Genomic DNA, 22437 nt, shown 5'->3' with positions numbered 1-22437 from the left:
TACTAAATTTTATTTCCTCGTGGGTTATGGGTCTATTTAGGGAATCACGATCTTCTACGGTAATGGTTGGGAAGGGACTGTCTCCTAAAAAGTTTATTAATTCTGTGGTCATGTCCTTTTGTGCATTGCTGGTCTTTAGATTGTATAACTTGCTGTAGTAGTCAGCAAATAAGTTCGCTATGGCTTGGGGATCATTGGTGGTTTTGTTGTCTGATGTTTGCAGCTGGGGGATTGTAGTGGTTCTAGTTATTTCCTTCAGTTTATTAGCAAGCATTTTATCTGGCTTGTTTCCGTAGATGTAGTATTGGGTGTCAATTACCTTTATTGATCTAAGTGCCTCTTTATTTAGGAGTTTATCTAATTCCTCATTTATCGTTTTTAATTGTTTAGCTATGGTGTTTGTAGGGTGTGTGCTAAGTTGTAGTCTCAACGCATTTGCTTCTAATCTTAGTTTTGTTTTGGTAGCTTCTATGAGTTTACGTTGCTTGGCTGATTCTGCAATCAAAAGCCCTCTAATATATGCTTTCAAGGCTCCCCATTCGAGGATTGGATTATCAGTAGAGCCAACGTTAAGTTCAATAAATTCCCTCACTTGCTGTTGTACCTTATCTAAAGTCACACTATCCTGGAGCAAAATGGGGTCATAGGTCCAAGTTTTGCATCTAAGTGGGTTAAGCATTCCTGCCAGAGTCACTGTTACAATAGAGTGGTCAGACCATGAGCAATTTTTAATTGAGGCTCTGGTTAGCAGAGGCATTAGAATTTGACTGATGAGGATGTAGTCTATTCTGGATTGTGTTGTGTGTGCTGGTGAGTAATATGTGTAATCTCTGACATTCTGGTTCAATGATCGCCAACTGTCAATCAGGTTATGGTCTGTGGTGAAGTCCAACAGGACTCTACTCTTCTTTTTGGGCGAGATATCTTGTGAAAAGGCTTGATTAGATCTGTCTACTTTATCATTCATAGTGCAGTTGAAATCCCCTCCTACAATCATTTTATGTCTTTTCCACAATGTGAGATGTTTGCTTAATTTGGAGATAAAATTTACCTGTTGATCATTTGGGGCGTATATGTTGACTATGAGGACAGGGGTGTTTTGAATTGTTCCCTTTACTATTAAGAATCTTCCCTCCCTATACTTTACAACCGATTCTTCGTGAAAGTTTAAAGTGGATTGGATTAGTATTGAGACCCCACATTTTTTTTTAGGTCCTATCGCGTGGTATTGGGTGGGAAAAGCTTTGTCCCAGTATTTGGGAGTGAATTTAGGTGTGAAGTGTGTTTCCTGCAACATTACTATGTGTGCATTTAGAGCTTTATATTCTAGAATTGCTTTCTTCCTCTTGACGTCTGAATTTAAGCCTCTAACATTATGTGAGATAATGTTTATTGACATGGTGTGGGTATGTGGGGGGGTAGCTTAACCGGTACCTGTGATCATATATTCGAGGAACCCAAAACCTGGACTTCTGGGGGAGAGCAGTGCGGACCATCCCATATGTTGTCTCCTCATTCGGAGAACGTACTAAATCTGTTTTGCGAGCGTAGGGAAGGCAAAGTTTAATATATGGCAATGAAAGATACCTAGGAATGAGAGAGCAAATTTCAAAAATTTCAGTAAAGACAAAAAAGCATGTAAAGACAAGTTGAGCAATGTTAAAAATTATATCAAACAAATGAACAGGAGTAATCATTATGTGACAAATAAACCTATATTCTTTACTGTGAACATGTGCAATTCTTTGTAGTTGGACGGGGACAGGAAAAATTAAGGGAAGGTGAGGGGAGAGGGAGGGCATGGAGGGAAGGCATAGGGATTGGAGGGAAAGGGTAAGATCCTGAGAATTTAAGCATGTTTTTTATATGCAAGATTTAGTCCAGCAATCAGGGTGGTGACAACAGTTTGGACTGCGAGATGGACTATATTCAAAAATGGTGCTGTCAGTCCAACACCGGAGGAGGTAATCTCTTCCGGTAACTATTAGGTAACTTTAAAACACTAGAACTGTAAATAGGAAAAACAGGGTTAAACTGTTAACTTTCAGAAACTTGGGAGTCTGTATATTAAACCTCCTAATTAAGTGGAAGAGTCCTCATCATCGGTAGGGTGAGCTTCCTGAGTAGTGCTGCTCAGCTTCGTTTTCAGTCTCTTTGCTTTGCTATTTTTCCCCACTGGAATCCATTCTCTTTGGATAGATTTCTTCTGGGTTTCTGGAATATTGGGTGATGTTTGGAGGTCTGTCTGAATTTTTAGTCGGTCAAGTATGGCTTTTCCTTCCTCCAGGGTGGAGCATACGTAGTTGTTGTTTTGATGGGAAAAAGTTAGTTTAAAGGGGAAATTCCACCTGTATTTGATGTGTTCCTTGGTGAGGGCTGTGGTTATAGGTTTCAAGTTTCTTCTCTTCCTTAAAGTAATGGGGGCAAGGTCTGCAAAAATCTGTATGTTATTACCTTCGAACTCAATGCATTTTTTTTCTCTGGCAGCTTTCATGATGAGCTCTTTCACATGGTAGTAATGCATCTTAAGAATTACGTCCCTATTTGTATTTTGCTGGGGCCTTGTGAGGGCTCTGTGTACCCTGTCCATTAATAATAGGTGCAAGTCAAGGTCGGGCACCAGCTGTTGAAACAGATCTGTCATAGTTGCTTCGAGGTCTTTATAAGATTCTGGGAGATCCCTGATTCGCAGATTGGATCTGCGTGACCTGTTTTCAAGATCTTCAAGCTGGTCCTCCAGTTTAGTTATGTAGGATGTATTATCCTGAATGGAGCTTTTGATAACTGGGATTTCTTCAGCCATAGTGTCAAGCCTCTCCTCAATTTCTGCCGTTCTCCCACCTATTTCTTTGATATCTTGTCTAATCTCTTGCAAAGCTGTTTTAAATTCTTCTTGGAACAAGGATTTAATCTGAGACAATAAATCTCTGTTGGGATCTTCTGGGTGAGTGACCTCGGGGTCCCTTAAGTTGCTCGTTGACGGGCTAGTGGCTTTAGCTGGGCTATTTTTATCCGTGCTTTTCTGTTTCATTTGTGACCTAGAAAGGCACTCCTTAACGGTTTGGGACTTATTTTTCATGCTGTCTTGTTTCAAGGAGTGTAATAAGAAACAATAAGGTAGGGAACTTGTGAGTGTAATACAAGGATGCTGGTTCACTTTTAATTCTCAGGATTTGGCTTAGGAGTTAGCTTATTATGCACATGCCTGCTGTTGTCCAAAAAAAAATTGGAGTTACATGCTATGAAGGTTTATTGCCTTGCTCCGCTTCTCTGTTCTTCACATTAAGGCAATTAGTGACAGGTGTCTAGAGCTGAAGAAAGTGTTGTATTATCCCTCTCGTCAATTGACTTGTAGGCCCCAAATGAGTCTCTCCCAATTTTCCCAGGCCGCCCCTAAAAAGTGTAGCCTCCCGGGTAGAGAGATCAGGTCTGATGAGCCTACGGAGAGGGTTTATTTAATGCTTAATAAATTTTGAGGTTTTAAATCATGCTAATACTCGCACTGTGCAAGTCCTTTAAGTGAGGGTGTGGAGCGTGGGTTGAAAATGGCGTTTTTCCCGCCGTCTGAAAAGCTACACACTGTGTGTCCCTGTCAAGCTGTGCCGTTATCACTTGTATTGGTGCTGCCCGGATCCCTCCGGATAATAGTAAGTGTGATTAAGTGTCCCCCAAAAACTTTTGCAATGTTCTGGCCAGAAGTAAAGAGAGGGTCTTACGTATGGCTTGCCTCCGGATCTCTCCCAGGTCCCACCACGTGGGTCAGCTTGTCTCTCTCTCCGTGGCCGTGTGGGGATGTAGCCCCTGTCCTGAGCCGGTCCCGGCAGTTGCTGGCGGCTCCTGGGTAACAGTTGTGCTAGGGGCGATTGCGGCAATGAACCTGGCAGTCACCGGAGCGGAGCCCCGACCCTCCGGTCACTGCTGTGTGTTCCTTAGGCCTCGAGTTTTAGGCAGATGGATTGTGATGTCGCCCGATCTTTAGGGAATTACCCCAGAATTTGGTGTTGTTCTTGAGGTCTTCTTTAGTGTTTTTTGCGGAATAGATGAGCTGAAAATTAATGGCTAAGGGCACTTTATTAATTTCAAAGTCCAAATTTATTTTTTAAAACGATAGATAATCCCTTTATTACCCATTCCCCAGTTTTGCAGAGCCAACATGGTTTTAACCTCTGTGATTACCTTGTGTCTTTTGGCAGCCCCCTAATCACATGGCTATTTATTTATTATCTATTGACTTGCATTTTAGCCAATAAGTGCAGTGTCAGCCACAACCCTCGGGCGTGAGCACAATGTTATCTATATCTTGTTGTGAAAAGCTAATAAAAAAGCATGTGATAAGAGGCTGTCTATAGTGGCTTAGAAACAGGCAGATATTTAGAGGTTTACATGTTATAAAATATATCAATATATCAATGTTGGTTGTACAAAGCTGGGGAATCAGTAATAAACGCATTATCTATCTTTTTAAACAATAACCATTTTGGTTTTGACTGTCCCTTCAACGGGACATTCACGTCAAATGCACATGTATGAATTACATCAACATATTTTCAATATATCGCTATTGGCAAACAAGCTTTTAGTAAAAGTTATCACTGTTTTATCTTCAGCATTTTTCTTTGCACATGCATGTAAAGTTTTGCTAGATATTCTTAGTGCACCAGCATTTGAAATATTATAGCTGCATAGAGAGCCAGTGGCGCTTTTATTATATCAGCAATTATGTGAGTTTAGTTATTAGCAAATGATACAAGCACCTTAGGCTCTCTGTGCAAGTGCTGTGTTTAAATTGCTGGAGCATACTTAAATACACTTTTGAAATAACTATAGCTTTTACTAGAAACATTTTTTAAATTCAAGTATATTGTAAAAATGCTTCCTTTCAAAATCAAATACTCCTGTGTGCATTTCAATTTTTGCTGGAATATCTCTTTAAAGTGACATTGTGCTGCAAAATGTTCTCCCCATTAATGTGTTCCCAATGATCCAGAAATCAGCCTAATAGAGGTTGGGGGGAGAGAGAGGTCAGCCCATTTGAAAGGTTGTTACTGCAAATGGTTTTAATACAGTGAATTCTTACCAGCAGATTACCTGATTACATTGTCCCTTTAATCAAAATGTCTCCTTTTAAACATCTGTGATTGATTTAGTCCTTTTCTTTGATGCATTCATTTTAAATAATGATGTTATAGTTGATATGCAACTTTCTCAGCAAAGGGCAGAATACATTAACACCTTGTTTTTATCAATTCTTTTTTAGTACTAAAAAAAATAACACAATTTCCTTTATTTGGAGAAGCCAGTCTGGATTTCTTAGTAGAGTAGAAAAAATACCTAATATTAACTTCAGAAAAGATAAGTAGGGTCATATATGTGGCTGGTTTCCTCTGACACGTGCACTTCCAATTCTCAAATATTAGAAAGTAACTTGAGAATTGGAAAACACACAGTTATCAGACTTAAATTACATGTAAAATAAATGATGAAAGGATATTACATTTCTTTTAAAAGATATGACGAGTCCACGGATTTCATCCTTACTTATGGGATTATGCCTCCTGGTCAGCAGGAGGAGGCAAAGAGCACCACAGCAGAGCTGTATATATAGCTCCTCCCTTCCCTCCCACCCCAGTCATTCTCTTTGCCTGTGTTAGTGATAGGAAAAGGTAAAGTGAGGTGTTAGTTTAGATTCTTCAATCAAGAGTTTTTTATTTTTAAATGGTGCCAAAGTGTACTATTTTACTGCTGGGCAGTTTCTGGAATCCAATTATGCTTGGGAACTTGTGGGATTTTAGTCTCACTGCACCTCCCTTGTTGGTGCTGCCTGGATGTGGACTTAGTGAATTTGCCTAAGCCCCTTCACGATTCACAGGACCTCAGGAGGAAGAGTGGACCTCTTGACACTGTGCGTATTTCATGCGTTTTTTTCGTGGGTATTTCGTGTAGTCTTTTATTCTGGGACTTGGAAGCAGATACTCAGAACAGACTGTGCTTTACTATTGCGGTTTATAGGCCTTGATAAGGGTATCCTTATGCATATATGTGGATGTCATGAGTTAATAAAGTGGACAACATACATATTATTTCCCCCAGACAGTCCGGTTTTCAAAACTTTAGCCAGGAGCGCTGGGTGGTGTGATATAGTGCTCAGATGAGTGAGTATGGAGCGGGCATAACTGTTTATTTTTGGGCTGACGCTGGGGAATAGACTGTTAGTCGGATGTCAGTGTTTTTTTTTACTTAAGTATTTTCGGATGGTTAAAGAGGATTGGAGACAATATTTTTCTTTTCCCGGGCTCTACATTATGGCTTCCGCCCACAAAGGGCGGGACTTGAGTTCACTGCGCAGTTACGCAGTTGTAGACGAGTTCCGGTGAACAAGTGCTTTGAACAGTGTATGCGTGCAGCTCCTAAGTCCGCTTATCTCCCTATTTATAAGCGGTCTTAGGCACGCTAGTAGGAGACTAGCGGTGGTCAAATGGAGGCAGGTAGGAGCCACAGCGTAGCTGTGGCGGGGTGACTGTGGGCAACGGTGTGCTTCTAAAAGGGGGGCCCCCTGTGAGTTGTGCGAAGTATCCATTGATCGCACCTGATTGCTAAATTATTTTAATTGCTTCATTTCATTTTGCGCATATTAATAAGCGTTGGCAAATTTAAAGACACAGTACACTATAATTGCTACATTTTCTGTTATCAGGAGACTGACCACGTTTGTACTTTGCATCTATTACAATGGAGGACATTGAGCAAAATACATGTCCTATGTGTTTAGATGCCATTGTGGAACCACCTGTCACACTTTGTGATACTTGTGTTGAAAGAGCCTTACAATGTAAAGAAAAAATATTTTTTAAACAAAATATAGCTAAAGAAGGTACTCAAACTGATGAGATTCAGGGTATGTCGCAACTTTCTCCCCAAGCATCACAGCCTTTAGCGCCCGCTCAAGCAACGCCATGTTCTTCATCGGCGTCTGCTTCTTTCACCTTGCAGGATATGGCTGCAGTTATGTCATCTACTCTCACAGAAGTGTTATCTAAGTTGCCAGTGTTACAAGGCAAACGCAGCAGGACAGAAACCCATATGGTTCCTGCTACTTCTAATGCTTTGATGGCTATCTCCGATGTACCCTCCCAGGGTTCTGAATTGGGGGGTAGGGAGACTCTTTCTGAGGGGGAACAGTCTGACTCAGCGAGTGCATTACCTCACACAGATTTGGATGTCACGTCCTTCAGATTTAAACTTGAACATCTCCGCCTGTTGCTGCGGGAGGTCTTGATGACTCTGGACGACTGTGACTCTATTGTGGTACCTCCAGAGAAATTGTGTAAGATGGACAAATACTTAGAAATTCCTTCTTACTCTGATGTTTTTCCGGTTCCTAAGAGAATGAAGTAAATTGTTACGAGGGAATGGGAAAGACCGGGTATACCTTTTTCACCTTACCCTATAGCTGACGCCATTTGGGACTCCTGGCAGACGATCCCTAAGGTGGAGGGTGCTATTTCTACCCTGGCTAAACATACGACTATCCCTATTGAGGATAGTTTGTGCTTTCAAAGACCCTATGGATAAAAAGTTAGAGGGTCTTCTAAAGAAGCTTTTTGTTCACCAGGGTTATTTATTAGAACCTACGGCCTGTATTGTACCAGTCACAACTGCGGCCGCCTTTTGGTTTGAGGCTTTAGAGGAGTCTCTCAAGACTGAGACTTCTTTAGAGGAAATATTGGACAGAATTAAGGCCCTTAAGCTGGCTAATTCTTTTGTCACAGATGCCGTATTTCAGATTGCCAAATTGGTGGCTAAGAATGCTGGATTTTCCATTTTGGCTCGTAGAGCCTTATGGTTAAAGTTTTGATCGGCGGATGTGTCCTCTAAATCCAAGCTTTTGGCTATTCCCTTTAAGGGAAAGGCACTATTCGGCCCTGATCTGAAATAAATCATTTCGGATATTACGGGAGGTAAGGGTCATCTACTCCCTCAGGACAAGACATCTAAGCAAAGGGGACGACAGAGTAATTTTCGTTCCTTTTCGTAATTTCAAGGGAGTCCCCCCTTCCTCTGCCGCTAAGCAGGAAGGGAACTTTTCTCAGGCCAAAGCCATCTGGAGACCTAACCAGGCTTGGAACAAGGGTAAACAACCCAAGAAGCCCGCTGCTGCTCCCAAGACAGCATGAAGGGACGGCCCCTGATCCGGGACCGGATCTAGTTGGGGCAGACTTTCTCTCTTTGTCCAGGCTTGGATAAGAGACGTTCAGGATCCCTGGACACTGGAAATCGTGTCTCAGGGATATCAGCTCGAGTTAAAAAAATTCCTTCCCAAGGGGAAGGTTTCTTCTTTCACGGTTGTCTGTAGACCAGATAAAAAGAGAGGCGTTCTTACGTTGTGTACAAGACCTCTCCACTATGGGAGTAATCTGTCCCGTCCCAATACAGGAACAGGGGCAGGGATTTTACGCAAACCTTTTCGTGGTTCCCAAAAAAGAGGGAACGTTCCGACCCATTTTAGACCTCAAAAGTCTAAACAAGTTTCTCAGAGTTCCATCCTTCAAGATGGAGACTATTCGGACATTTCTTCCATTGATCCAGAAGGGTCAATATATGACTACCGTGGACTTAAAGGATGCATATCTTCATTTTCCTATCCACAGAGATCATCACCAGTTCCTAAGGTTTGCCTTCCTGGACAAACATTTTCAGTTCGTGGCTCTTCCCTTCGGGCTGGCCACGGCACCCAGGATCTTCACGAAGGTTCTAGGGTCTTTGCTAGTGGTTCTCAGACCACGGGGCATTGCAGTGGCACCTTATCTGGATGATATTCTAATCCAGGCGTCGTCTTACCTACTAACAAGGTCTCATACCGACATGGTTCTATCCTTTCTAAGGACTCATGGGTGGAAGGTGAATCTGGAAAAGAGTTCACTAATTCCACAGACAAGGGTCCCCTTCCTGGGAACTCTAATAGATTCTGTATCCATGAAAATTTTCTTGACGGAAGTCAGAAAGTTAAAGATTCTGAATACATGCCGAACCCTTCAGTCCAATCCTTGGCCATCAGTGGCTCAGTGCATGGAGGTAATTGGATTGATGGTGGCGGCAATGGACATCATTCCGTTTGCTCGTTTTCATCTCAGACCTCTACAACTGAGCATACTCAGACAGTGGAATCGAGATTATACAGATTTGTCTCCTCAGATAGATCTGGATCAGGAGAAAAGGGACTCTCTTCTTTGGTGGTTGTCACCGGATCATCCTGTTCCAAGGGACGTGCTTCTGCAGACCTTCATGGATGATAGTGACAACGGACGCCAGTCTACTAGGATGGGGTGCAGTCTGGAATTCCCTGAAGGTTCAGGGTGTGTGGACTCAGTCGGAGTCTCTACTTCCAATCAATATACTGGAATTTAGAGCAATATTCAATGCGCTTCAGGCTTGGCCTCAGTTGGCTTCGGCCAAATTCATCCGATTTCAGTCGGACAACATCACGACTGTGGCTTACATCAATCATCAGGGAGGAACAAGGAGTTCCTTAGCGATGACAGAAGTATCCAAGATAATTCGGTGGGCAGAGGCTCACTCTTGTTATCTGTCAGCAATCTACATCCCAGGAGTGGACAACTGGGAGGCGGATTTTTTGAGCAGACAGACGTTTCATCCGGGGGAATGGGAACTTCATCCATAGGTCTGTGCCACCCTGATTCTCAGGTGGGAAAGACCGGAATTGGATCTGATGGCATCTCGTCAGAATGCCAAGCTCCCGAGATATGGATCCAGGTTCAGGGATCCTCAGGCCGAACTGATAGATGCCTTGGCAGTGCCTTGGTCATTCAACCTAGCTTATGTGTTTCCACCGTTTGCTCTCCTTCCCCGGGTGATTGCACGGATCAAACAGGAGAGGGCTTCAGTGATTCTAATCGCTCCTGCATGGCCTCGCAGGACTTGGTATGCCGATCTGGTGGACATGTCCTCTCTGCTGCCGTGGAAGCTTCCATTGAGGCAGGACCTTCTGATTCAGGGACCCTTCCATCATCCGAATCTAATTTCTCTGCAGCTGACTGCTTGGAGATTCAAGGCTTGATTTTATCTTAGTGGGGGTTCTCTGATGCGGTCATTGATACCTTGATTCAGGCACGCAAGCCGGTTACTAGAAAAATTTACCATAAGATATGGCGTAAATATCTTTTTTGGTGCAAATCCAAGAGCTACTCATGGAGTAGGGTTAGGATTCCCAGGATTTTATCTTTTCTCCAAGAAGGATTGGAGAAAGGGTTGTCAGCAAGTTCCTTAAAGGGACAGATTTCTGCTTTGTCTATTTTGCTACACAAGCGTCTGGCAGATGTTCCAGACGTTCAATCTTTTCGTCAGGCTCTGACTAGAATCAAGCCTGTGTTTAGACCAATTGCTCCTCCTTGGAGTTTGAATTTAGTTCTTAATGTTCTTCAAGGGGTTCCGTTTGAACCCATGCATTCCATAGATATTAAGTTGTTATCTTGGAAAGTTTTATTTCTTTCATGTAATTAGCAAGAGTCCATGAGCTAGTGACGTATGGGATATACATTCCTACTAGGAGGGGCAAAGTTTCCAAAACCTCAAAATGCCTACAAATACACCCCTCACCACACCCACAATTCAGTTTTTACAAACTTTGCCTCCCGTGGAGGTGGTGAAGTAAGTTTGTGCTAGATTCTTCGTTGATATGCGCTTCGCAGCAGGCTGGAGCCCGGTTTTCCTCTCAGTGTGCAGTGAATGTCAGAGGGATGTGAAGAGAGTATTGCCTATTTGAATACAATGGTCTCCTTCTACGGGATCTATTTCATAGGTTCTCTGTTATCGGTCGTAGAGATTCATCTCTTACCTCCCTTTTCAGATCGACGATATACTGTTATGTACCATTACCTCTACTGATTCTCGTTTCAGTACTGGTTTGGCTATCTACTATATGTAGATGAGTGTCCTGGGGTAAGTAAGTCTTATTTTTTTGTGACACTCTAAGCTATGGTTGGGCACTTTATTTATAAAGTTCTAAATATATGTCTTTAAACTTATATTTGCCATGATTCAGGATGATCAATGTAATTATTTCAGACAGTCAGTTTCATTATTTGGGATAATGCATATGAATAATCATTTTGGCTCGCGGGGGCTGAAAATGCTTCAATTTATTGCGTCATTCTTGGCGCGGACTTTTTTGGCGCAAAAAATTCTATTTGTCATTTCCGCCGTCAAACTTGACGCCGGAAGTTGTTTGTGTTTGCGTAATTTTTTTTGACGTTTTGCGCCAAAAATGTTGGCGTCACCGGATGTGGCGTCATTCTTGGCGCCAAAATTTTTTAGGCGCCAATAATGTGGGCGTCTTTTTTGGCGCTAAAAAATGTGGGCGTCATTCTTGTCTCCACCTTTTTTTCACATTATTTCAGTCTCATTCTTCATTGCTTCTGGTTGCTAGAGGCTTGTTCATTGGCATTTTTTTCCCATTCCTGAAACTGTCATTTAAGGAATTTGATAAATTTTGCTTTATATGTTGTTTTTTCTTTTACATATTGCAAGATGTCTCACATTGACCCTGGATCAGAATCTACTTCTGGAAAGACGCTGCCTGATGCTGGTTCTACCAAAGTTAAGTGCATTTGTTGTAAACTTGTGGTAACTGTTCCTCCGGCTGTAGTTTGTGATGAATGTCATGATAAGCTTGCTAATGCAGATAGTATTCCCATTAGTAATATACCATTACCTGTTGCTGTTCCTTCAACATCTAATACTCAGGATGTTCCTGTTAATATAAAAGAATTTGTTTCTAAATCTATTAGGAAGGCTATGTCTGTTATTCCTCCTTCCAGTAAACGTAAAAGGTCTTTTAAAACTTCTCATTTTTCAGATGAATTTTTAAATGACCGTCATCATTCTGATTTGTCTGTTTCTGATGAGGATATTTCTGGTTCAGAGGATTCTGTCTCAGATATTGACACTGATAAATCTTCATATTTATTTAAAATGGAATTTATTCGCTCTTTACTTAAAGAAGTTTTAATCGCATTAGAGATGGAGGATTCTAGTCCTCTTGATACTAAATCTACTAAGCGTTTAAATTCGGTTTTTAAAGCTCCTACAGTTATTCCAGAAGTTTTTCCTGTCCCTGATGCTATTTCTGAAGTAATTTCTAGGGAATGGAATAATCTGGGTACTTCATTTACTGCTTCTCAAAGATTTAAGAAATTGTATCCTGTGCCATCTGACAGGTTAGAGTTTTGGGACAAAATCCCTAAAGTTGATGGGGCTATCTCTACTCTTGCTAAACGTACTACTATTCCTACAGCAGATAGTACTTCCTTTAAGGATCCTTTAGATAGGAAGATTGAATCCTTTCTAAGGAAGGCTTATTTATGTTCAGGTAATCTTCTTAGACCTGCTATTTCTTTGGCTGATGTTGCTGCCGCTTCCACTTTTTGGTTGGAGGCTTTAGCGCAACAAGTATCAGACCATAATGCTCATAGCATTGTTAAACTTCTTCAACATGCTAATAACTTTATTTGTGATGCCATCTTTGATATCATTAGAGTTGATGTCAGGTATATGTCTTTAGCTATTTTAGCTAGAAGAGCTTTATGGCTTAAAACTTGGAATGCAGATATGTCTTCTAAGTCAACTTTGCTTTCTCTTTCTTTCCAAGGTAATAAATTATTTGGTTCCCAGTTGGATTCAATTATTTCAACTGTTACCGGGGGGAAAGGAACTTTTTTGCCTCAGGACAAAAAATCTAAAGGTAAATATAGGGCTGCTAATCGTTTTCGTTCCTTTCATCAGAATAAGGAACAGAAGCCTGACCCTTCCCCTAAAGGAACGGTTTCTGATTGGAAACCTTCTCCAATCTGGAATAAATCCAAGCCTTTTAGAAAGTCAAAACCAGCTCCCAAGTCCACATGAAGGTGCGGCCCTCATTCCAGCACAGCTGGTAGGGGGCAGGTTACGATTTTTCAAAGACATTTGGATCAATTCGATTCACAGTCTTTGGATTCAGAGCATTGTTTCACAAGGGTATAGAATAGGTTTCAAGGTAAGGCCACCTGCGAAGAGATTTTTTCTCTCTTGCATTCCAATAAATCCAGTGAAGGCTCAGGCATTTCTGAAATGTGTTTCAGATCTCGAGTTGGCTGGGGTAATTGTGCCAGTTCCAGTTCTGGAACAGGGTCTGGGGTTTTACTCAAATCTATTCATTGTACCAAAGAAGGAGAATTCCTTCAGACCAGTTCTGGATTTAAAGATATTGAATCGTTATGTAAGGATACCAACATTCAAAATGGTAACTATAAGGACTATTCTGCCTATTGTTCAGCAAGGGCATTATATGTCCACAATAGATTTACAGTATGCATATCTTCATATTCCGATTCATCCAGATCACTTTCAGTTTCTGAGATTCTCTTTTCTGGACAAGCATTACCAGTTTGTGGCCCTTCCGTTTGGCCTAGCAACAGCTCCAAGGATCTTTTCAAAGGTTCTTGGTGCCCTTCTTTCTGTAATCAGAGAACAGGGTATTGCGGTATTTCCTTATTTGGACGATATCTTGGTACTTGCTCAGTCTTCACATTCTGCAGAATCTCATACGAATCAACTTGTGTCGTTTCTTCAAAGACATGGTTGGAGGATCAATTTACCAAAGAGTTTGTTGATTCCTCAGACAAAGGTAACCTTTTTGGGTTTTCAAATAGATTCAGTGTCCATGACCTTGTCTCTAACAGAAAAGAGACGTCTGAAATTGGTTTCAGCCTGTCGAAACCTTCAGTCTCAATCATTCCCTTTGGTAGCTTTATGGATAGAAATTCTAGGTCTCATGACTGCTGCATCGGACGCGATCTCCTTTGCTCGTTTTCACATGCGACCTCTTCAGCTTTGTATGCTGAACCAATGGTGCAGGGATTTTACAAAGATATCACAATTAATATCCTTAAATCCCAATGTACGACACTCTCTGACGTGGTGGATAGATCACCATCGTTTAGTTCAAGGGGCTTCTTTTGTTCGTCCAACCTGGACTGTGATCTCAACAGATGCGAGTCTGTCAGGTTGGGGAGCTGTATGGAGATCTCTGACAGCGCAGGGGGTTTGGGAATCTCATTAGGCGAGATTACCAATCAACATTTTGGAACTCCGTGCGATTTTCTGAGCTCTTCAGTTCTGGCCTCTTCTGAAGAGAGAATCGTTTATTTGTTTTCAGACAGACAATGTCACAACTGTGGCATTTGTCAATCATCAGGGTGGGACTCACAGTCCTCAGGCTATGAAAGAAGTATCTTGGATACTTGTATGGGCGGAATCCAGCTGCTGTCTAATCTCTGCGGTTCACATCCCAGGTGTAGACAATTGGGAAGCGGATTATCTCAGTCGCCAGACGTTACATCCGGGCGAATGATTCCTTCACCCAGAGGTTTTTCTTCAGATTGTTCAAATCTGGGGACTTCCAGAAATAGATCTGATGGCCTCTCATCTAAACAAGAAACTTCCCAGGTATCTGTCCAGATCCAGGGATCCTCAGGCGGAAGCAGTGGACGCGTTGTCGCTTCCTTGGAATTATCATCCTGCCTATATCTTTCCGCCTCTAGTTCTTCTTCCAAAAGTGATTTCCAAAATTCTAATGGAACGTTCGTTTGTACTGCTGGTGGCTCCAGCATGGCCTCACAGGTTTTGGTATGCGGATCTCATTCGGATGGCCAGTTGCCAACCTTGGACTCTTCCGTTAAGACCAGACCTTCTATCTCAAGGCCCATTTTTCCATCAGGATCTCAAATCATTAAATTTGAAGGTATGGAAATTGAACGCTTGATTCTTAGTCATAGAGGTTTCTCTGACTCAGTAATTAATACTATGTTACAGGCTCGTAAGTCTGTGTCTAGAAGGATTTATTATCGAGTCTGAAAGACTTACATTTCTTGGTGTTCTTCTCATAAATTCTCCTGGCATTCTTTTAGAATTCCTAGAATTTTACAGTTTCTTCAGGATGGTTTGGATAAAGGTTTGTCTGCAAGTTCCTTGAAAGGACAAATCTCTGCTCTTTCTGTTCTTTTTCACAGAAAGATTGCTAATCTTCCTGATATTCATTGTTTTGTACAGGCTTTGGTTCGTATCAAGCCTGTCATTAAGTCAATCTCTCCTCCTTGGAGTCTTAATTTGGTTTTGAGGGCTTTACAAGCCCCTCCGTTTGAACCTATGCATTCTCTGGACATTAAATTACTTTCTTGGAAAGTTTTGTTACTTTTGGCTATCTCTTCTGCTAGAAGAGTTTCTGAGTTATCTGCTCTTTCTTGTGAATCTCCTTTTCTAATTTTTCATCAGGATAAGGCAGTGTTGCGGACTTCTTTTAAATTTTTACCTAAGGTTGTGAATTCTAACAACATTAGTAGAGAAATTATTGTTCCTTCTTTGTGTCCTAATCCTACGAATTCAAAGGAGAGATCTTTACATTCTTTGGATGTAGTAAGAGCTTTGAAATATTATGTTGAAGCTACTAAAGATTTTAGAAAGACTTCTAGTCTATTTGTTATCTTTTCTGGGTCCAGAAAAGGTCAGAAGGCCTCCGCCATTTCTTTGGCGTCTTGGTTAAAGTCTTTGATTCATCATGCTTATGTAGAGTCGGGTAATTCCCCGCCTCAAAGAATTACGGCTCATTCTACTAGGTCAGTTTCTACTTCCTGGGCGTTTAGGAATGAAGCTTCTGTTGATCAGATTTGCAAAGCAGCAACTTGGTCTTCTTTGCATACTTTTACTAAATTCTACCATTTTGATGTGTTTTCTTCTTCTGAAGCAGTTTTTGGTAGAAAAGTACTTCAGGCAGCTGTTTCAGTTTGATTCTTCTGCTTATAATTTCAGTTTTTTTCATTATTGAGATTAAAACTTTTGTTTTGGGTTGTGGATTATTATTTTTCAGCAGAATTGGCTGTCTTTATTTTATCCCTCCCTCTCTAGTGACTCTTGCGTGGAAATTCCACATCTTGGGTATTTATTATCCCATACGTCACTAGCTCATGGACTCTTGCTAATTACATGAAAGAAAACATAATTTATGTAAGAACTTACCAGATAAATTAATTTCTTTCATATTAGCAAGAGTCCATGAGGCCCACCCTTTTTTGTGGTGGTTATGATTTTTTTGTATAAAGCACAATTATTCCAATTCCTTATTTTGATGCTTTCGCTCCATTCTTATCACCCCACTTCTTGGCTATTCGTTAAACTGAATTGTGGGTGTGGTGAGGGGTGTATTTGTAGGCATTTTGAGGTTTGGGAAACTTTGCCCCTCCTGGTAGGAATGTATATCCCATACGTCACTAGCTCATGGACTCTTGCTAATATGAAAGAAATGAATTTATCAGGTAAGTTCTTACATAAATTATGTTTTTGGTTGCTATTTCTTCTGCTCGCAGAGTTTCTGAGCTTTCAACTTTACAATGTGATTCTCCTTATCTTATTTTCCATTCTGATAAGGTGGTGTTATATACTAAACCTGGTTTCCTTCCTAAGGTTGTTTCTAATAAGAATATTAATCAGGAAATTGTTGTTCCTTCATTGTGTACTAATCCTTCTTCTAAGAAGGAGCATCTGTTACATAACTTGGACGTGGTCCGTGCTCTGAAGTTTTACTTACAGGCGACTAAAGAGTTTCGTCAATCATCTTCATTGTTTGTTCTTTTTTCTAACTTAGGGGCCAGAAAGCTACGGCTACCTCTCTTTCTTTTTGGCTGAAGAGTATCATCCATTTGGCATATGAGACTGATGGACAGCAGCCCCCTGAAAGAATTACGGCTCATTCTACTAGGGCTGTGGCTTCCTCATGGGTATTTAAAAGTGATGCTTCTGTTGAACAGATTTGCAAGGCTGCAACTTGGTCGTCTCTTCACACTTTTTCTAAATTTTACAAATTTGATACTTTTGCCTCGTCTGAGGCTGTTTTTGGGAGAAAGGTTCTTCAAGCAGTGGTGCCTTCCATTTAGGTTCCTGTCTTGTCCCTCCCTTTTGTCTGTGTCCTATAGCTTTGGTATTGTATTCCATAAGTAAGGATGAAATCCGTGGACTCGTCATATCTTGTAAAAGAAAAGGAAATTTATGCTTACCTGATAAATTGATTTCTTTTACAATGTGACGAGTCCACGGCCCACACTGTCAATTTTCTAAGACAGGTCTTTTGTTAAATTTCAGTCACCTCTGCACCTTGGCTTTTCCTTTCTCTTCCTAACTTCGGTCGAATGACTGGAGTTGAAGGGAAGGGAGGAGCTATATATACAGCTCTGCTGTGGTGCTCTTTGCCTCCTCCTGCTGACCAGGAGGCATAATCCCATAAGTAAGGATGAAATCCGTGGACTTGTCATATCGTAAAAGAAATAAATTTATCAGGTAAGCATAAATTTCCTTTTTTTTGCTGCATGTAATTAAGCATCTTATCATGCAATCTCAAAGTTAAGTTTGCCACATTTTGCAAACTGTTAGAAGTTGGCGCTTTAAAAAACAAACAAGACTTAATTGCAAATATTTAACTCATGATGACGACAATGTGATTGCTGAGAGAACCCAGTTGTGATGAATCAAACCTTCTCTAGGTCACAATAGAGGGGTGTGGGCATGAAGAGGTTAATGGCACACAGCTCTGGTTCCCTTAACCTTGCAACTCTACAAAAGGACCCTAAAAGGGACACCACATTAACCCCCAAATCCTGTCCACACTGCTCTAACAATTTCTGCCACCACCAAAACTTCTAAATTAAAGGGGCGTTTTGGGAACCCCCCAAAACTCATACAATTTAACAATTAGGTAACGTATCTTTCAACAGAGTGTGAATTCAGATATTAGAGCCCAAAAGACAGAATGAGATTTTACAGGTTACACAGTGTGAAATTATAAAGACATTCAAAATAACATACAATTGCAAAGTTACAATTCTTTAAAAATAGGAGAGGTAAAAATAAAATGGGGCATAAAAATAATAGAAACACAATATCTTACTTATTACAAATTCCTTTAGATATGTGGAGAACTGCTGTTCATGATGTTCGTGGCTTTTGTCCACGGGGCAATTCTACCTAAAAGTCTTTCTGTTACATACTTAAACTAAACTTTCTTTGTCTTGTCAAAAACACCACCCTTGTTATAATATACGACGAGGCTAAGCCAATACCACAATCTTAGCTCCCAGTATCAGTCTCCAAGGGGAGGAACGTTTTGCATTCCTACACACAGTTACACAAAAAACACTTCACCTCAGGCTTGTAACAGGCTAAGGAGGGGGAAGGAAGGGGGGGGTCTCAGCTTAAAAACAGATTTCACACAAAAAGCAGTTCACATTAACCCTTTCCAGGCTGAGACCACAATACCACCTCTGCCGGATAGCCAATCCAGGTAGCAACTTCTCCACAAGATTGTATCAGGACACCAGTTTCTTTGAGATAATATCTTAAAGGGCCAGTAAACACAGTAGATTTGCATAATCAACAAATGCAAGATAAAAAGACAATGCAATATCACAGTCTGAACTTCAAATGAGTAGTAGATTTTCTTCTGACAATTTTAAACGTTATGTCTATTTCCTCTCCCCCTGTACCATGTGACAGCCATCCATTGTTAATGGAAGTAAATAGGAAAGTTGTTTAAAATTGCTTGCTTTATCTGAATAATAAGTTTAATTTTGACTTGAGTGTCCCTTTAAGTGGGAAAATTCCAAATCACTTGAAAGAACATTTGTGGCAAGCAAAGGAAAAATTAGAAGCACCGACACAAATGCACGTGTATATGTTTCAGAAAATAATTATTTTAGGAAATGAACATTCGGGTATAATATAATCAGCTTTTAATGTTCTTTTAAACAAAGAAAATGTAAACTTTATATTAACAGGTCCAGTTAAAGGGGCATTGTAGTCAAAAATGAAAAAAATTAAGTCAATGTTCCTTTAAGCGCATAGGCTAAGTTTTGAAGCTGAGTAAAGCAATGTTAAAGGTGCAGGGATTTCTAGTTTGGAAAGCATGACCATACACTTTAATATTAAGCTCCAGATCTGCAAATTAATAATAATTTGTTGATGTTTTTCTCTTTGCTTTTAAAGATGAAACAAAATTAAAATTGTGGAATATCACGAATAAGAATGTGTTGCGTTTACCCACCATCTTTCACCATCTGCCACACTTGCTATCCAAGGAGAATAGTCTGCAGCCAGCTGTGCACGTGGGTCAAGGTCGGACTGGAGGTGAGGAATGGAACATTTGGAGGGTTTTAAATATTTTTGTTTATGCAAAGATCCTCATTGAACTTTATTTCACCTTTGGTATTTTTGTTAACTCTGGCATACAAGGTGGCAAAAGACAGATTTAAAAACTTGTATTTCTCTTGTTAAGTGTATCCAGTCCACGGATCATCCATTACTTGTGGGATATTCTCCTTCCCAACAGGAAGTTGCAAGAGGATCACCCACAGCAGAGCTGCTATATAGCTCCTCCCCTCACTGCCATAGCCAGTCATTCTCTTGCAACTCTCAACAAAGATGGACGTAGTAAGAGGAGAGTTGGCCTCAGCTAGCAACACTGAGGTTCATCAGATTTCAGTCGGACAACATCACGACTGTGGCTTACATCAACCATCAAGGGAGAACCAGGAGTTCCCTAGCGATGTCAGAAGTCTCTAAGATAATTCGCTGGGCAGAGACTCACTCTTGCCACCTGTCAGCGATCCATATCCCAGGTGTAGAGAACTGGGAGGCGGATTTTCTAAGTCGTCAGACTTTTCATCCGGGGGAATGGGAACTCCATCCGGAGGTGTGTGCTCAATTGGTTCTCCGTTGGGGCAAACCAGAATTGGATCTCATGGCGTCTCGCCAGAACGCCAAGCTTCCTTGTTACGGATCCAGGTCCAGGGACCCAGAAGCGGCACTGATAGATGCTCTAGCAGCGCCTTGGTTCTTCAACCTGGCTTATGTGTTTCCACCATTTCCTCTGCTCCCTCGACTGATTGCCAAAATCAAACAGGAAAGAGCATCGGTGATATTGATAGCGCCTGCGTGGCCACGCAGGACCTGGTATGCAGACCTAGTGGACATGTCATCCTTTCCACCATGGACTCTGCCTCTGAGACAAGACCTTCTAATACAAGGTCCTTTCAATCATCCGAATCTACTTTCTTTGAGACTGACTGCATGGAGATTGAACGCTTGATCCTATCAAAGCGTGGCTTCTCAGAGTCAGTAATTGATACCTTAATACAGGCACGAAAGCCTGTCACCAGGAACATTTACCACAAGATATGGCGTAAATATCTTCATTGGTGTGAATCCAAGAATTACTCATGGAGTAGGGTTAGGATTCCTAGGATATTGTCCTTCCTCCAAGAGGGTTTGGACAAAGGATTATCAGCTAGTTCTTTAAAGGGACAGATTTCTGCTCTGTCTATTCTTTTACACAAGCGTCTGGCAGAAGTTCCAGACGTTCAGGCATTTTGTCAGGCTTTAGTTAGAATTAAGCCTGTGTTTAAACCTGTTGCTCCTCCATGGAGCTTAAACTTGGTTCTTAAAGTTCATCAAGGGGTTCCGTTTGAACCCCTTCATTCTATTGATATCAAACTTCTTTCATGGAAAGTTCTTTTTCTGATGGCTATTTCCTCGGCTCGAAGAGTCTCGGAGTTATCTGCCTTACATTGTGATTCTCCTTATCTGATCTTTCATTCAGATAAAGTTGTTCTGCGTACAAAACCTGGGTTTTTACCTAAGGTGGTTTCTAACAAGAATATCAATCAAGAGATTGTTGTTCCATCATTATGTCCTAATCCTTCTTCAAAGAAGGAACGTCTTTTGCATAATCTAGACGTAGTCCGTGCCTTGAAGTTTTACTTACAGGCTACTAAAGTTTTTCGCCAAACATCTAACCTGTTTGTTGTTTACTCTGGACAGAGGAGAGGTCAGAAGGCCTCGGCAACCTCTCTTTCTTTTTGGCTTCGGAGTATAATCCGTTTAGCCTATGAGACTGCTGGACAGCAGCCTCCTGAAAGGATTACAGCTCATTCTACTAGAGCTGTGGCTTCCACCTGGGCCTTTAAAAATGAGGCCTCTGTTGAACAGATTTGCAAGGCTGCAACTTGGTCTTCCCTTCATACTTTTTCCAAATTTTACAAATTTGATACTTTTGCTTCTTCGGAGGCTGTTTTTGGGAGAAAGGTTCTACAGGCAGTGGTTCCTTCCGTTTAAGTTCCTGCCTTATCCCTCCCATCATCCGTGTACTTTAGCTTTGGTATTGGTATCCCACAAGTAATGGATGATCCATGGACTGGATACACTTAACAAGAGAAAACATAATTTATGCTTACCTGATAAATTTATTTCTCTTGTAGTGTATCCAGTCCACGGCCCGCCCTGTCCTTTTCAGGCAGGTCTAAATTTTAATTAAACTACAGTCACCACTGCACCCTATGGTTTCTCCTTTCTCGGCTTGTTTCGGTCGAATGACTGGATATGGCAGTGAGGGGAGGAGCTATATAGCAGCTCTGCTGTGGGTGATCCTCTTGCAACTTCCTGTTGGGAAGGAGAATATCCCACAAGTAATGGATGATCAGTGGACTGGATACACTACAAGAGAAATACATTTATCAGGTAAACATAAATTATGTTTTTTTAGTTCAAGAACATTTCCCTAATGGCAATATTGACATTTCAATGTCATCATCATGGTCATAATGTGACCACATAAGCTCTGCCAGTTTCTGGTGACATTTCCTCAGGGTAGAGGGAAACACACTATTGTTATCCTGTTGAATGCTAGGGAGCACTGAAACACTTTGTCATTATAGTCTTCACTAGTATCTATGGGATACACCCTAAACCCAGTCCCTAGCTTTATCCCAGATTCCTAACCCTACATGGCTGACGTTCTTTCACTTATTCATGTCATGGGCACCAATATTTCAGCATGCATATTATGATTATGATTCTTATATGGCATCTAATTAAAGGCAGCTTTACTAAACATAGTACATTTCACACATACTTCATATTGAACAGTTATAGGTTTTTAATTTGTCATGATGGTCTACTATTTTTAGGGCATATTAGTGTCTGATATATTTATGTTCTAAGGAAAATATATTTTTAATATTCATTCCGAGAAAAAGGCAATGTTTATTATTATTATTGTTGTTATTATTATTCGTTACATCAGATTTGTTTAGTGCAACTTATTATTTCTCCAATGATTACCTACAATTTTGTATAGCCTGTGATTATACTTATAAACTTAAATGAAAACTGTTCCTACATATTTTTGTTGTACTTTGAGTTCATGACCATGCACAGGTGCAACTGACTGTCACAGAACTGCATGACATTAAAGGGACATAAAAGTGCAACAAATGCTCTAATGTGACTGTTTAATATTGCACTGTTTCTTGCATATAACTATGGGGTCGATTCCAATCCTTTCAA

At 40.9% G+C, this 22437-nt stretch overlaps 1 protein-coding gene across 1 annotated transcript in view; it reads left to right on the top strand.

The window, feature by feature from the left end:
• MGAT4B (alpha-1,3-mannosyl-glycoprotein 4-beta-N-acetylglucosaminyltransferase B) overlaps window positions 1-22437 on the top strand; it is a 798965-nt gene that overhangs the window by 369309 nt on the left and 407219 nt on the right. The window contains exon 3 of the mRNA XM_053718640.1: window positions 19081-19221. Within this exon, the coding sequence (XP_053574615.1) occupies window positions 19081-19221 (141 nt within the window). The remainder of the gene's footprint in view (window positions 1-19080; window positions 19222-22437) is intronic.

Source organism: Bombina bombina, chromosome 6 (assembly GCF_027579735.1).
Source record: "Bombina bombina isolate aBomBom1 chromosome 6, aBomBom1.pri, whole genome shotgun sequence".
Taxonomy (NCBI): Eukaryota; Metazoa; Chordata; class Amphibia; order Anura; family Bombinatoridae; genus Bombina; species Bombina bombina.
The sequence above is the reverse complement of the archived record's forward strand: the minus strand, read 5'-3'. Positions and strand labels throughout refer to the sequence as shown.